Below are 12,764 nucleotides of genomic sequence, written 5' to 3'. Positions count from 1 at the left end.
AAAAACAATGTTGGCATAAACTTGCCCCCATTTTATTTAACATGTACAATGAATCGTTTAGCAAACGCTAAACCAAGCTTCAATTTCTCTCCTCTTGAAAAAAGGCAAGGACCGTTTGTCATGCACTTTGTATCGTCCTATTAGCCTGTTAAATATGGACTTTAAATTATTATGCAAACTGCTGTCTTCACGTCTGGATACTATTTTCCATTCTATTATTAATGCGGGTCAAACCGGGTTCATTCAAAATAGGCACTCCTTTTCTAATCGTAGATGTCTTTTCAATATATTGTATTTTGTGCCTGCTCACTGAGGAGGCAGTGATATCTATGAATGCTGAAAAAGCATTTGACTGAGTAGAATGTAATTATCTATTTTATGTCCTAGAGTGAGGTGGTTACAGTTTTATTTCATGGATTAAGCTCCTATATTCATCTCCGGAGGCCTCAGTCAGGATATTCAATCTGAATATTTTCACCTTTACTCTTCCACACGGCAGGGCTGCCCCCTGACCCCATTGCTTTTTGCTCTTGCCATTGAGCCTCTGTCAATAGTGTTTCGTACCAACTCACTTTTTAAGGGCATATGTAGACATAATGTGCAGGTGAAAGTTATGGTTTGAGTTTATTTCGAACATGCATACAATTACAACATGATTATTTCGAACATGCATACAATTACAACATGATCTCTATGCAGATAACCTTTTCCTATATGTCTTGGACAACTCCATCTCGGTCCCGGCTGCCTTAAGTACTCTCCAAGCTTTTGGACATGTGTCTGGTTACAAACTGAACTTGGGTAAAAGTGAAATATTTCCTATAAACTCTGCTGCTAAGAAATATCCTCTACACAATTTTCTCTTTAAAATTGCTTTGCATGTTTTCAAATATTTGGGTGTCACATACGCTTGCAGAACTTTATAAAGCCAACTTTGTTCCACTGTTGTCCAGAATCAAGAGAGATTTTGATCACTGGTCTTTACCTAATTTACCTTCAGTGGCTCCTGATAACTCTGTTAAAATGAATGTACTCCTGTGATTTTCTTGTGTTCCAGTGCATACCACTTTGTCTCCCTCAGTCCTTCTTTCTTAAATTAGATAGTCAGATTTTAGACTTCATTTGGAATATAAACTCACAGGTTACGTAAATAATATTTACAGAGACACAAATCGTCAGTAGGATTAGCACTATCAAACTTTAGGTTTTACTACTGGGCCACCAACATTATTATTCTTAAATATTGGCTTGAATATGAAGCATTTGATCCCCCTCTGTTATGGCTGGTTATAGAGGTTAACTCAACTAAACCAGTATTTCTTAGGGCTCTGGTTCACTCTTCCATCCACTCTTTTACTAATACGAAAAATCAAATCGTAAAAACCTAATTCAGAGTTTGGGTTCAATTCACTATTTTGGTTTACAGACTATTTCTGGTCTTGCACCCATCACTGCTAATCATGCTTTCGCTCCCTCTCTTGTCAAAAGTGTCTTTTTCACATGGTCAAGTCTGGGGATCAACAACATTAAAGACTTATACATTGACAACACTTTTGCCTCTTTCCAGCAACTTTGATAATCTTTCACTCCCCAATCAACACTTTTTTAGATATCTACAAATCCGCAGTTTTGGTCGTAACACTTTTTCAATCTTTCCGACTGACACAATTTTAGATGCTTTTTCGTCACCACCTTCGACTTTAAAAGAATGAATTACACGTATTTACGATCAAACTTTCCATTTACGCCCTCAATTTGGTCACTTTGGGAGGGTGACTTAGGAGTGACCCTATCTGAGGAGAGCTGGACAGAGATTTTAAGTAGGGTTCATAAGTCTTCTATTTGTGCTGGACTGAAATTTATAATACTTTCTCTTTGTTAATTGGCGAAAAGATCGAAACAAATCTTCTAAGTTGACTATTTAGGGTAACACCTCAGTCATCTACCCTTAGCAAATCCAAACATAATCTTGGAGCATTCACTACTTTTTTGGCTAAAAGACTCATTGTGTTAAATTACAAGGCAACAGCGCCTCCTTGCCACACCCGCTGGATTAAAGATGTTCTGTATTTTCTCAAACTAAAGAAAATTAGGCTGACATTGAACCGTAGTTCTGTGAGATTTTCAGGAAGTATGAGGTGGTTTCCTAAAATATGTAAATAAGACTGACCTCAATTTTAACCCTAATTAAAAAGTATTTGAAAGGTAGATCATTGATGAGCCTTTTGTCTGCTTTTGTGTATTTCAACACTGTGCTGGGGACATTCAGGAGTGCAGTTGTCTGTGGCTTCATGTCAATATTTAACTGATCCATGTTTTTTTTGTTTTCACATTTATTATTTTTATTTTATTTTATATATAATTTTTGTGGATTACTTGTTTGAAGGAGAAAAAAGAACATTTGAAATGTGTTTTTGAATTGTATTTCTGGACAGTGTATGTCAAAAATCCAATAAACAAATGTTTAAAAAAAATTAATAAAAATATGCACAAATGCAAGCAAATGATGAAAACAAACTGCCGTAGATGTGAGTAAGCTCATCCGAGGGGTGTTTGCATAAACGGGTCCCACTGCTGTTACCATGTATGCCACATTGTAATCCATCATTTTTGGAATTGTAAGGATTACATACATTTCTTATCCAAAGATGGGGATTAGCTAGCGGACTAGCCTAGTTCAACTAATCTTTAACAGTCTTAAAGCAACAAAGATGGGAATTACAACAACATTTTAAAGGAAGGAAAGTTGTATATGCAATATTTTGTTTGCTAATTTCTAACTGCTGTACAAGGGCTAAACAAATAAAACAAAAAAAAAATCCATTCATAAACTAAAGCTGATACAATGAATGCATTATATTCTATGGGAGCTGCACACGGTTCGCAAATGTTTTACTTGGAGGTATCAGGGTTATTTTATGTAACATTAATGAGAACATTAAGTTGAATATATTAGGTTTAGATCATCATGTATGTAGAGTATATGTAGTATATGTAAATACATGATAAATGGGTTATACTTGTATAGCGCTTTTCTACCTTCAATGTACTCAAAGCGCTTTGACAGTATTTCCACATTCACCCATTCACACACACATTCACACACTGATGGCGGGAGCTGCCATGCGCTAACCAGCAGCCATCAGGAGCAAGGGTGAAGTGTCTTGCCCAAGGACACAACGGACGTGACTATGTAGAATATATTTATATTATTTATACATTATATATATAATATATTACATATATTATATTATTTATTATTATTCTTGTCTATTGTGAGCGAACTGTGGTGCTGAATTTCCCCCAGGGATCAATAAAGTACTTTCTATTCTATTCTATTCTATTCTATTCTATCATGCACAATTAGGCATTGTGTCTTCACATTAAGCGCCTGATTTTTTGAGTTTTGTGTAGCATAAAGGATGGGCAATTTCCCACTCCTGACAGGTTCTACCATGATTTAGTTTGAAAATAGAATATCACATTTGAAGTGCTGATTAACCACATTTTTCCCCAGCATGTAAATTTTAAAGTTCACATGGCTTTTCTTGTATTAGCTTGACAGATTGCAAACACATTACTGCAAGCTCTTGGTGGAAAAGATGCGATCAAGCTGTGGCTCTCAGTTGATCGATACTGTATGAGCACTTAAATGGTTCACTTTAACTTTCCATCACAGGAAGGATCTGCTAAAAATTTTGGAGTAACTTAATGTTAAACTCCTTGGAAAAAACATGAATTGCCACTTCTCAGATAATGCAGGTGCATCTCAATATGTTTCAATATCTTTTTAAAGAAGCTGTTTGTAACTTGCTCTAAACCCAAACATATAACAAGAATACCATCGGTTATGTTATGTTACCATTAGTGGTTTAACAGAACAAAGATTTTTTTAAATGTCAAAATTTTTCACTATTACTAATTAAATTGAATACAAAGAAATTGGTTGGCGTTCATGGCTGTGACTCAGTGCTCTCTCATCCACACGTACACGCCCCGAGCGAGTGCACATACACAAAAGCAGTCCAATAGAGGCAACTGACAATTTGTGGTCATGTTGTTGTTATGATAGCATATACATTCATTGATAGCTAACATTGGTAGCTAAACTTTGCCAATTCGCTATCATTAGCTGACAACACACAAAGCTAATGTCTGTGCGTGTGTGTTGAGTAAAAACTTAGTTTACGTCATTACATGGTAGAAGGCAGCTGCATAAAATTTGCAAACAGCACCTTAGAATTAAATGATTTCAGGAATTCAATTGAAAAAGTGAGACTATGGATTCACTACAAAGAGTGTAATATTTGAATAACATATATAATTAAATTTTGATGATTACAACTAATAACAACACTTAATATTCCAAAGCCTCATGTGATGATCCGTTGCCCGGATTGTGTTTTGTTTATGTTTAGAATTCCCTTAGTTCTGTTTTAGCACCCCTGTGTTTGTGTTCCTGGTTGCCATGGGTGCTGATTATGTTCACCTGCCTCTTGTTAGTGGTTGGAACGCTCACCTGCTTCCGGTCACTAATCAGAGAGCTTTTTATTTCTGCCTCTCGCCACACTCGGCCTGGCTGTTTTGTTTGCGTCACGCAACACGTTACGTTGGATATCTTTGATTCTTGTTCCTGTGGTAAATTTATCTTTAGCTTCCCGTGCCATCGGCACATTCTTATTTTTGTATTATTGCCTTGTCATGGTAATTAATCCTTTTCCTACCTGCATGCTGCTTCCGAACGTCCATCTGCATCTTGGAGAAACGTAGTAAGACATCGCCTTGAGACAGCATTAGCACCCCACCGACACCTACATCCAGGCAATTTTTTAAAATTGTCATTTATACTAGGTTTGTTTTTAAAGTAAGCCTGTGTCAGAAGTGGGAAGCGTGTGAGAGACATACCTGTCAACATTTGCATTTGAAAGTATCGAAAACTTCCTAAGAAAATAAGTAAAATAAAAATTTTCAGCACATATTTCCATTAGATAAGTAAATAAAATGGCTTCTTACGTGGACTTGAACCCATGTCCCTTGAATCACGACTTAGGCCTTGTTCACACTGCAGAACAATTCCGATATATTGTCCCATTAGTGACCTGTATCTGATTTTTCATGTCAGTGTGAACAGTGAAAATCCGAATGTTTCATATCCGACCCAGGCCTCTTTCGTATGTGGATATAAATCAAATATCTACCCAATGCAACTGCAGCCTGAACACTCCCGTCAAGTTTATCCAACCAATACGTCATCCAAATGCAATAAGCGTCATAATTATTCGCCAAAATAGACAGTTGCAAAATAAATAGTTGACAAATGAGCAGAAAAGAGGAAAAACAATAATTTGTTTTAGGAACTCAATCTTCCACCACCCCTGTCCCTGACTGCTTGCCCACACGCACTTCGGAGCAGACATCAACATATACCACAAACTGCAAGAGCCAAAATGCCAACCATAGTTGTACATAAATTAGTTTTTATGAGTGTTAGAGCTGAGAAGCTCCATTCACATGCAGCACTGCTTACAGGAAGGGCTTAGGCTATTTTACAAAGTTTAAAGAGTTCATGGAACACTTCCTGATAAGGTTGCAAAGACACAGTCAGAGCCATTATGCACGACAGAAAATCATACACACATCAAATTCAAAAGCTAAATTAACAGTTTAAACACGCTTGTGTAAAAAATATATTGTAGCTAAATGACTTACGTTCAGTCAGTGAAGAACCCCAGATGTCAGGAACCAGGCTGCTCATCATCTGTCATCATCCATCCAAAAAGAATGCCCACCGCCTTTTCTTTTTTGTACTTTCAGTAAATATAAGCTACAGTTTTTTAGTTTGAAAAAACTCCACAATTTGAGTCAGCGCTTGCCGTTTGCCAAAGCACTGGAGAGAAGCACTGATGTATACAGGTAATCAAAGAATACAAACGATCATTTACCTTATTGCTTTTTTTTTTTAAAAATATATGTTTATATATAATTCTATATATTCATGTTTTTCACAAATGTAAATGTTTTTAAATACACATTAACATTAATCCAACACACTGTAGTGAACAGTTAAATGGGCCGTTAACGAGACATGCTCAACTCGTTGCAAAGTGCAGGGCAGAAGTTGCCTATGTGCTCACACTGCTGTGTGTACGTGTGAGGCTGATGCTGCACTGTGTGATAATCACTGCTACTCCAACCACACTAAGGAGATTACAGTAACACAACTTTTTATTTAACATCACTGTGCCATGGAAGTGAAAATGAAAATCATAACAAGCTCCGGGTATAAAACAGCTGCTACTATTAGCCGCACATTTGTTTTTACCTATTTCTTGACTACGAGCAACCCTCATTTAAACTAAAAAGTATTCATGCACATGAATGCTGGAGTGGTCATTGATTCTGTGCTGTTACAAGATTTGGGAGGAGAAGAGGAGGTTATCCTTCCTGACTAGACGAAGACAATATTGTAAGGGAGAAACGCCTGAAAGACAACAGGGTTTAAAGTAGACATGATCCCCATTCCATCTTGGCCTGGAAAATGTTAAAGACCCCTGGTCTAAAGTACACGTATTAATGATAAATATAGAAGAAAAAACTTCTATCTTTCTGCGATTAATTATGAGTAAATTTTGGACAAATTCTGTATACATATTTTAATCGTTTGACAGCCCTGATTTTGAGGAATATGAATGAATCGTATGCAACAGTTTGGAAATAATGCAGAATTACCAGCAGTACCACCATAATTCACACATTTGTTATAAAGTTTATCTAAATAAATCAAGGTAAAATCTTATTTTTGTCTTTTTAACTAAATAATTAGCACACTAGTTGTAGTGATGCACACAATTAAACAATATCAATACATCTTTATGTAAATTTGCCACTAAATAAAAGTAACATACATACAAATTGCATCTTTCTGAGTTGGTCCTTCTTGTGGTTCTCAGTCTACTGAGACATACCTGAAATAACTTTTCCCTAACAAGGTGCTGAGGGAACGTGAAACCAAAACTTGATTTATTGTTCCAATTTATAACTCTAGAGGGAGTGTGAGCAAGATAATTATGCTACTACTGTACTACAAATGCTAAACTATAGATGTTCTACTTCCAACATTTGGACACTAATTCCATCCATCCATCCATTTTCTACCGCTTATTCCCTTCGGGGTCGCGGGGGGCGCTGGAGCCTATCTCAGCTACAATCGGGCGGAAGGCGGGGTACACCCTGGACAAGTCGCCACGTCATCGCAGGGACACTAATTCTGTTTTTATAATTTTTATGTGGAAAAAATTACCTCTTATCTTCTGGGGTCTTCTTGTCTTGACATTGTTTCTCTGGATAGAAACACTTGCTCTGTACAGTTTGGTGATGGAGAATAAATAATAGATGTGTGTGTGTGTTGTTGTCAGGTGGTGTCCTTGTTGCTGTGTCAGGGAGCCGAACCCAATGCCCGAGACAACTGGAACTATACACCTTTACACGAGGCTGCCATCAAGGGCAAGATAGACGTGTGTATAGGTAAGAATTAGAAAATACACCTTTGGTTTACATAACATACTTAACTGAGTGTGATGATTTCATTTGTTGTTTATTAAACTATAGCTAGCTTTTCAAACACATTCTGTGTTCTCAGAAGTGGATCATTATTTTCTAAATGCAAATGATCGTCGTCGTCACCTTCCTTGCTGTCAGCACCAATGCATTTTTTATTTGGTCAATAGCATCTGTAGACTGTCTGGCCCCGACTGTCTGCTGCTTAGCAGTCAGACTGTTTCACTGCTGAGCACCTCTGACTTGAAAATTTAAGCTGCTATCAGTTAATAATTCTAACAAGACGTATGAGTCAAATGAACTGTTGTTTGGATTTTTAAGTACCGGGTAGTTGCTATGGTGCTGGGGAGTGATAAACACAGTCAAAGTGCATCAATTTGCAGTGCATCCTAAAAGTATTAAAACTCACCTTTCCCACATTTTGCTATGTCACAGCCTTATTCCTAAATTAAAAACATTAGTTTGGCCTTGCAATGAGGTGGCGACTTGTCCAGAGTGTACCCCACCCTCCGCCCGAATGCAGCTGAGATAGGCTCCAGCACCCCTCGACCCCGAAAAAGGGACAAGCTGTAGAAAATGGATGGATAGTTTTGTCCTTAAAATTATACACTCCAACATCCTTAATGTTTTTAAACCAGTTGGCTGCAGGACCCACCGTCACCCCTATCTGACGAACAACACTTATCACTATACACAGAGATAAATATTTCAACAATATATTTATTCATTTCTTAACAATTTGGAAGAATATAGAGCTACTAATAGCTAAACTTTTGATTTTGAGTAACACACCAAAGGGTCAAATAATATTTGCTTAAACCTTTAGTATTTGTATAACTGTTCAATTCAGACTTGATGCCTCTCTTGAATGACAAATTACCACAAAATAGCACAAAGACTGCTTGAGTGGGGATCCGCCTAATTAAAGTACAATTTTTAATGTTGACAGTTACATACATAAAATACTAACTTCTTCTTTTTGTCAAAGTAGTTCTAATAGTGATTAAAAAAAGAAATAAATGCATACACTGATATACAAAATGCAAAAGAACAACATTTTGTTGTTGATTTTTGATACAAATTATGAGTTGTGGCTACCAATATTTTGTCAATCTTCTGGCAAAAAACATTCCCTGTTTGGGTTGAAAAAAATCTATGAAAATAAACGTTCCAATAATGAGTAGCTTTTGACGATATTCATTATGTAAATGTGGCTCTCAAAAAAGAAAGGTTGTCGAGACCCCTGGTTTACAGCTAACAAAACCCTCAAATGTCATCAAATGTTCAATATTGTAAACTGGTTCACTTCCTAAGCCTTTAATTGCTGTTTTTGTACTAATTAAACTTGTGAAATTAAATAACTTTTCAGAACATCAGAATAGTTTTATTGCCATTGTTTGAGAATGGGTTCACAAACTAGGAATTTTTCTTGGTGCAATCGTGCAACATAAAACACATATAACACATATTTGGTAATAAAAAGAGCTGTAACTGAGCTATCAGATCTTGTTATAGACTTAGAAGGAATTCAAGGAGCTACTGTTAGGAGTTATTGTTCATGTGCCTGATGGCCGAGGGGAAAAAACTGTTCAGGTGGCGGGAGGTGTGGGTCTGGATGGAGCGTAGTCTCCTGCCTGAGGGGAGAGGGGAGAATAGTTTGTGTCCAGGGTGAGAAGAGTCAGCTGTGATCCGACCCACACGCCTCCTGGTCCTGGAGGAGAACAAGTCCTGGAGGGATGGGAGCTTGCAGCCAATCACCTTCTGGCTGCAGTCTATGCTTATCCTGGACTGTGGCGCCGGGGAACCACACGGTGATGGAGGAGGTCAGGATGGACTCTATGATGGCTGAGTAAAACTGCACCAGCATCTCGGTCGGCACCTTAAGTTTCCTCAGCTGCCGCAGGAAGTACATCCTCTGCTGGGCCTTCTTGATGAGGGAGCTGATGGTCGGCTCCCACTTGAGGTCTTGGGTGATGGTGGTGCCCAAAAAACGGAAGGAGTCCACAATGGAGACGGGGGTGGGAGAGTCAATCAGGGTGAGGGGGAATGGTGGGGCTGTGACTTTCCTGAAGTCCATGATAATCTCCACTGTTTTCTGGGCGTTCAGCTCCAGGTTGTTGAGGCTGCACCAGGACGCCAGCCGGTCCACCTCTCTCCTGTAGGCGGACTCATCGCCATCCGAGATGAGCCCGATGAGGGTGGTGTCATCCGCAAACTTGAGCAGTTTTACGGACTGGTGACTGGAGGTGCAGCAGTTTGTATACAGGGAGAAGAGCCATGGGGAGAGTACACATCCCTGAGGAGTACCAGTGTTCGTGGTTCGACTGTCCGAGACAATCTTCCCCAGCCGCACGTGCTGTTTTCGGTCTGTCAGGAAGTCATTGATCCAACTGCAGAGGGAGTCGGGCACGCTGAGCTGGTAGAGCTTGTCTCGTAGCAGTCCAGGGAGGATGGTGTTGAAGGCAGAGCTGAAGTCCACAAACAGGATCCTAGCGTAGGTTCCTGGGGAGTCCAGATGCTCCAGGATGAAGTGGAGGGCCAGGTTCACTGCATCATCCACAGACCTGTTGGCTCTGTAGGCGAACTGCAGTGGGTCCAGGAGGGGGGCGGTGATGTCCTTGAGGTGGGGCAGGACCAAGCGCTCAAAGGACTTCATGATCACAGACGTCAGCGCAGCCGGCCTGTAGTCATTTAGTCCTGTGATCCGTGCTTTCTTGGGGACAGGAACAATGGTGGAGGTCTTAAAGCAGGACGGCATGCGGCATAGCTCCAGAGAGGTGTTAAAAATGTCAGTAAAGACAGGAGCCAGCTGATCCGCACAGTGTCTGAGAGTGGAGGGGGAGACACCATCTGGCCCGGGGGCCTTCCGCGTATTCAGCTTCAAGAACTGCCGGCGTACATCCTCTTCTCGGATGGAGAGGGCCTTTACAGTCCTATGATGTTCTTGGAGTCCTGTAATGTCCTTGGAGTCCTTTAACTCCTTTAATGAAGTGCTGGCATTGGTGGGGAGGGTGATGGTGGGGGAGCAGGGCTTTGATTAGCTGAAGGCCGTTCATGACGACAGTAATGTGTGTTGAGGCCCTGAGCGAGCGAGGGGTTTTGGGTTTATAGTTCGTAAGGGCCCTTAGCCCTCTCCAAACGGCAGAGATTGTTTATTTTTCCCTCTCGCCTGGACTTTTAACATGGAGGATTACATATCTAAAATAAAACAGTTTTCTAAACTGGACTTTCAATCGAAGCAGGAGGTAATAATCAAAGGAAGAACTCCACCGAGACAGAGAGACTTTTAAAACTGAAGAAAGATAAGGAAGACTTCTATAAACAAGTTATCGATGCTTTTATTCAGAAGGAGCGGCGCATGGACTTCATTTATAAATAAAGGTAAAACCATAATAATGTTTTTTTTATTTAATGTGCTTTTTTGTGTGCTACAGTTTGTATGTGTAAAGAATGCTAGTATGAGCTTTTAAACATAACCCGTTAACTGCTGCAAATCAAATGGTGAATAAGATACTCTTAAGGGTTCATATGTTTGTAAATCTGACTGTGATGAAGTCAGTGTCAGTGTCAGCCATGAACCTCACTGCACGTCACTGGTATGTATGTATATATATATGTACATATATATATGTATGTATATACTGTATATGTATATATATGTATATATATATATATGTATACAAACAATAATGTTCGTGTTGGAGGAGTTGTGAATGACTGCTGGGCCACAACATTAGGTACATCAGCAGACTGCAGCACAGATTTCATATTTCAGTCATTCACAACTCCTCCAACACGAACATTATTGTTTTTGCACTTTTTGGCTTCTTATTAAATAACTTTTTTTAAATAGATTCAATCTTGCACGTGGAAAGTTTAAGTGTGGGCTTTAGTTGATATAACACTCCCGTCAGGGGGTGCATTCTACGGCGGGGGTGCATTATCCAACAGGAGGCAGAATTACTGCGAGCCTCAGCCAGTGCGTCTTCGCAGCCGTTTTATGATTGCTCAGCAGAAAAAATACGGTAAAATACTTGCCAACCTTGAGACCTCCGATTCTGGGGGGTGGGGTGGGGCGGGTTGGGGCGGGGGCGTGGTTGGGGGCGTGGTTAAGAGGGGAGGAGTATATTTACAGCTAGAATTCACCAACTCGGGTATTTCATATATATTTCATATATATATATATATATATATATATTTCATATATATATATATATATATATATATATATATATATATATATATATATATATATATATATATATATATATATATATATATATATATATATATATATATATATATATATATATTTATTTCATATATATATATATATCATATATATATATATATATATATATATATATATATATATATATATATATATATATATATATATATATATATATATATATATATATATACATGTGTGTATATATATGTATGAAATACTTGACTTTCAGTGAATTCTAGCTATATATATATATATATATATATATATATATATATATATATATATATATATTTATTTTATTATAAATAAAATAAATACTTGTATTTCAGTGTTCCGGAGGCTCTCCAGTAGATGGCAGTATTGTCCTGTTTAAGAGTGTCACAACATTGCTGTTTACGGCAGACGAACTGCTTTACGGTAGACGAAAACGTGACTGCTGTTGTGTGTTGTTAACGTGCTGGGAGGACGTTAATGAAACTGCCTAACAGTAAACCCACATAAGAAACCAAGAACTCGCCCTCGATCATTCTACAGTTATAACGTTATTGGGCAGGCACGCTGTTTATATTGTGGGAAAGCGGACGTGAAAACAGACTGTCGCCGCTGTCCCCACTCAGGTCCACATGGAGCTGGAGGGGGCGCGGCCTCCAGCTCCGGCTAAATTCCGGGAGTTTATCGGGAGAAAATTTATTCCGGGAGGTTATCGGGAGAGGCGCTGAATTCCGGGAGGGTTGGCAAGTATGCGTTACACACATACAGTTGTTGACAAAATACACTGTACATTATATACATTATATAAATGTACAATATAATTCATAGAGCAATACGGTCTCACTGCACAGCAGGCCAGCAGTTAGCCGAGTCCACAATCCATGGTGAGGCTCAACGCAGTGACGTGCCTCAACTGGCTGCTGATCACAGCAAGTCTCTTCTCAGTATTTGAACGGCGAATGTGAAAATTCAGCGATTTTGA

General features: G+C 38.8%; 1 protein-coding gene across 6 annotated transcripts in view; it reads left to right on the top strand.

Annotated features, from left to right (window-relative positions):
- The window catches only part of LOC133638459 (poly [ADP-ribose] polymerase tankyrase-1), a 312,114-nt gene that overhangs the window by 17,927 nt on the left and 281,423 nt on the right, over nucleotides 1–12,764 (top strand). For 3 of the 6 annotated variants that reach the window (XM_062031088.1, XM_062031089.1, XM_062031093.1), the window contains exon 3: nucleotides 7,416–7,524. The exons of 1 other annotated variant lie outside the window; for it this stretch is intronic. In XM_062031088.1, the coding sequence (XP_061887072.1) occupies nucleotides 7,416–7,524 (109 nt within the window). Of the gene's footprint in view, nucleotides 1–7,415; nucleotides 7,525–10,601; nucleotides 10,939–12,764 lie in introns of those variants that run through there. 2 more of the 6 variants (XM_062031090.1, XM_062031092.1) reach the window with 2 other exon arrangements.

The sequence above is a fragment of the Entelurus aequoreus genome, linkage group LG21 (assembly GCF_033978785.1).
Source record: "Entelurus aequoreus isolate RoL-2023_Sb linkage group LG21, RoL_Eaeq_v1.1, whole genome shotgun sequence".
Taxonomy (NCBI): domain Eukaryota; kingdom Metazoa; phylum Chordata; class Actinopteri; order Syngnathiformes; family Syngnathidae; genus Entelurus; species Entelurus aequoreus.
The sequence above is the reverse complement of the archived record's forward strand: the minus strand, read 5'-3'. Positions and strand labels throughout refer to the sequence as shown.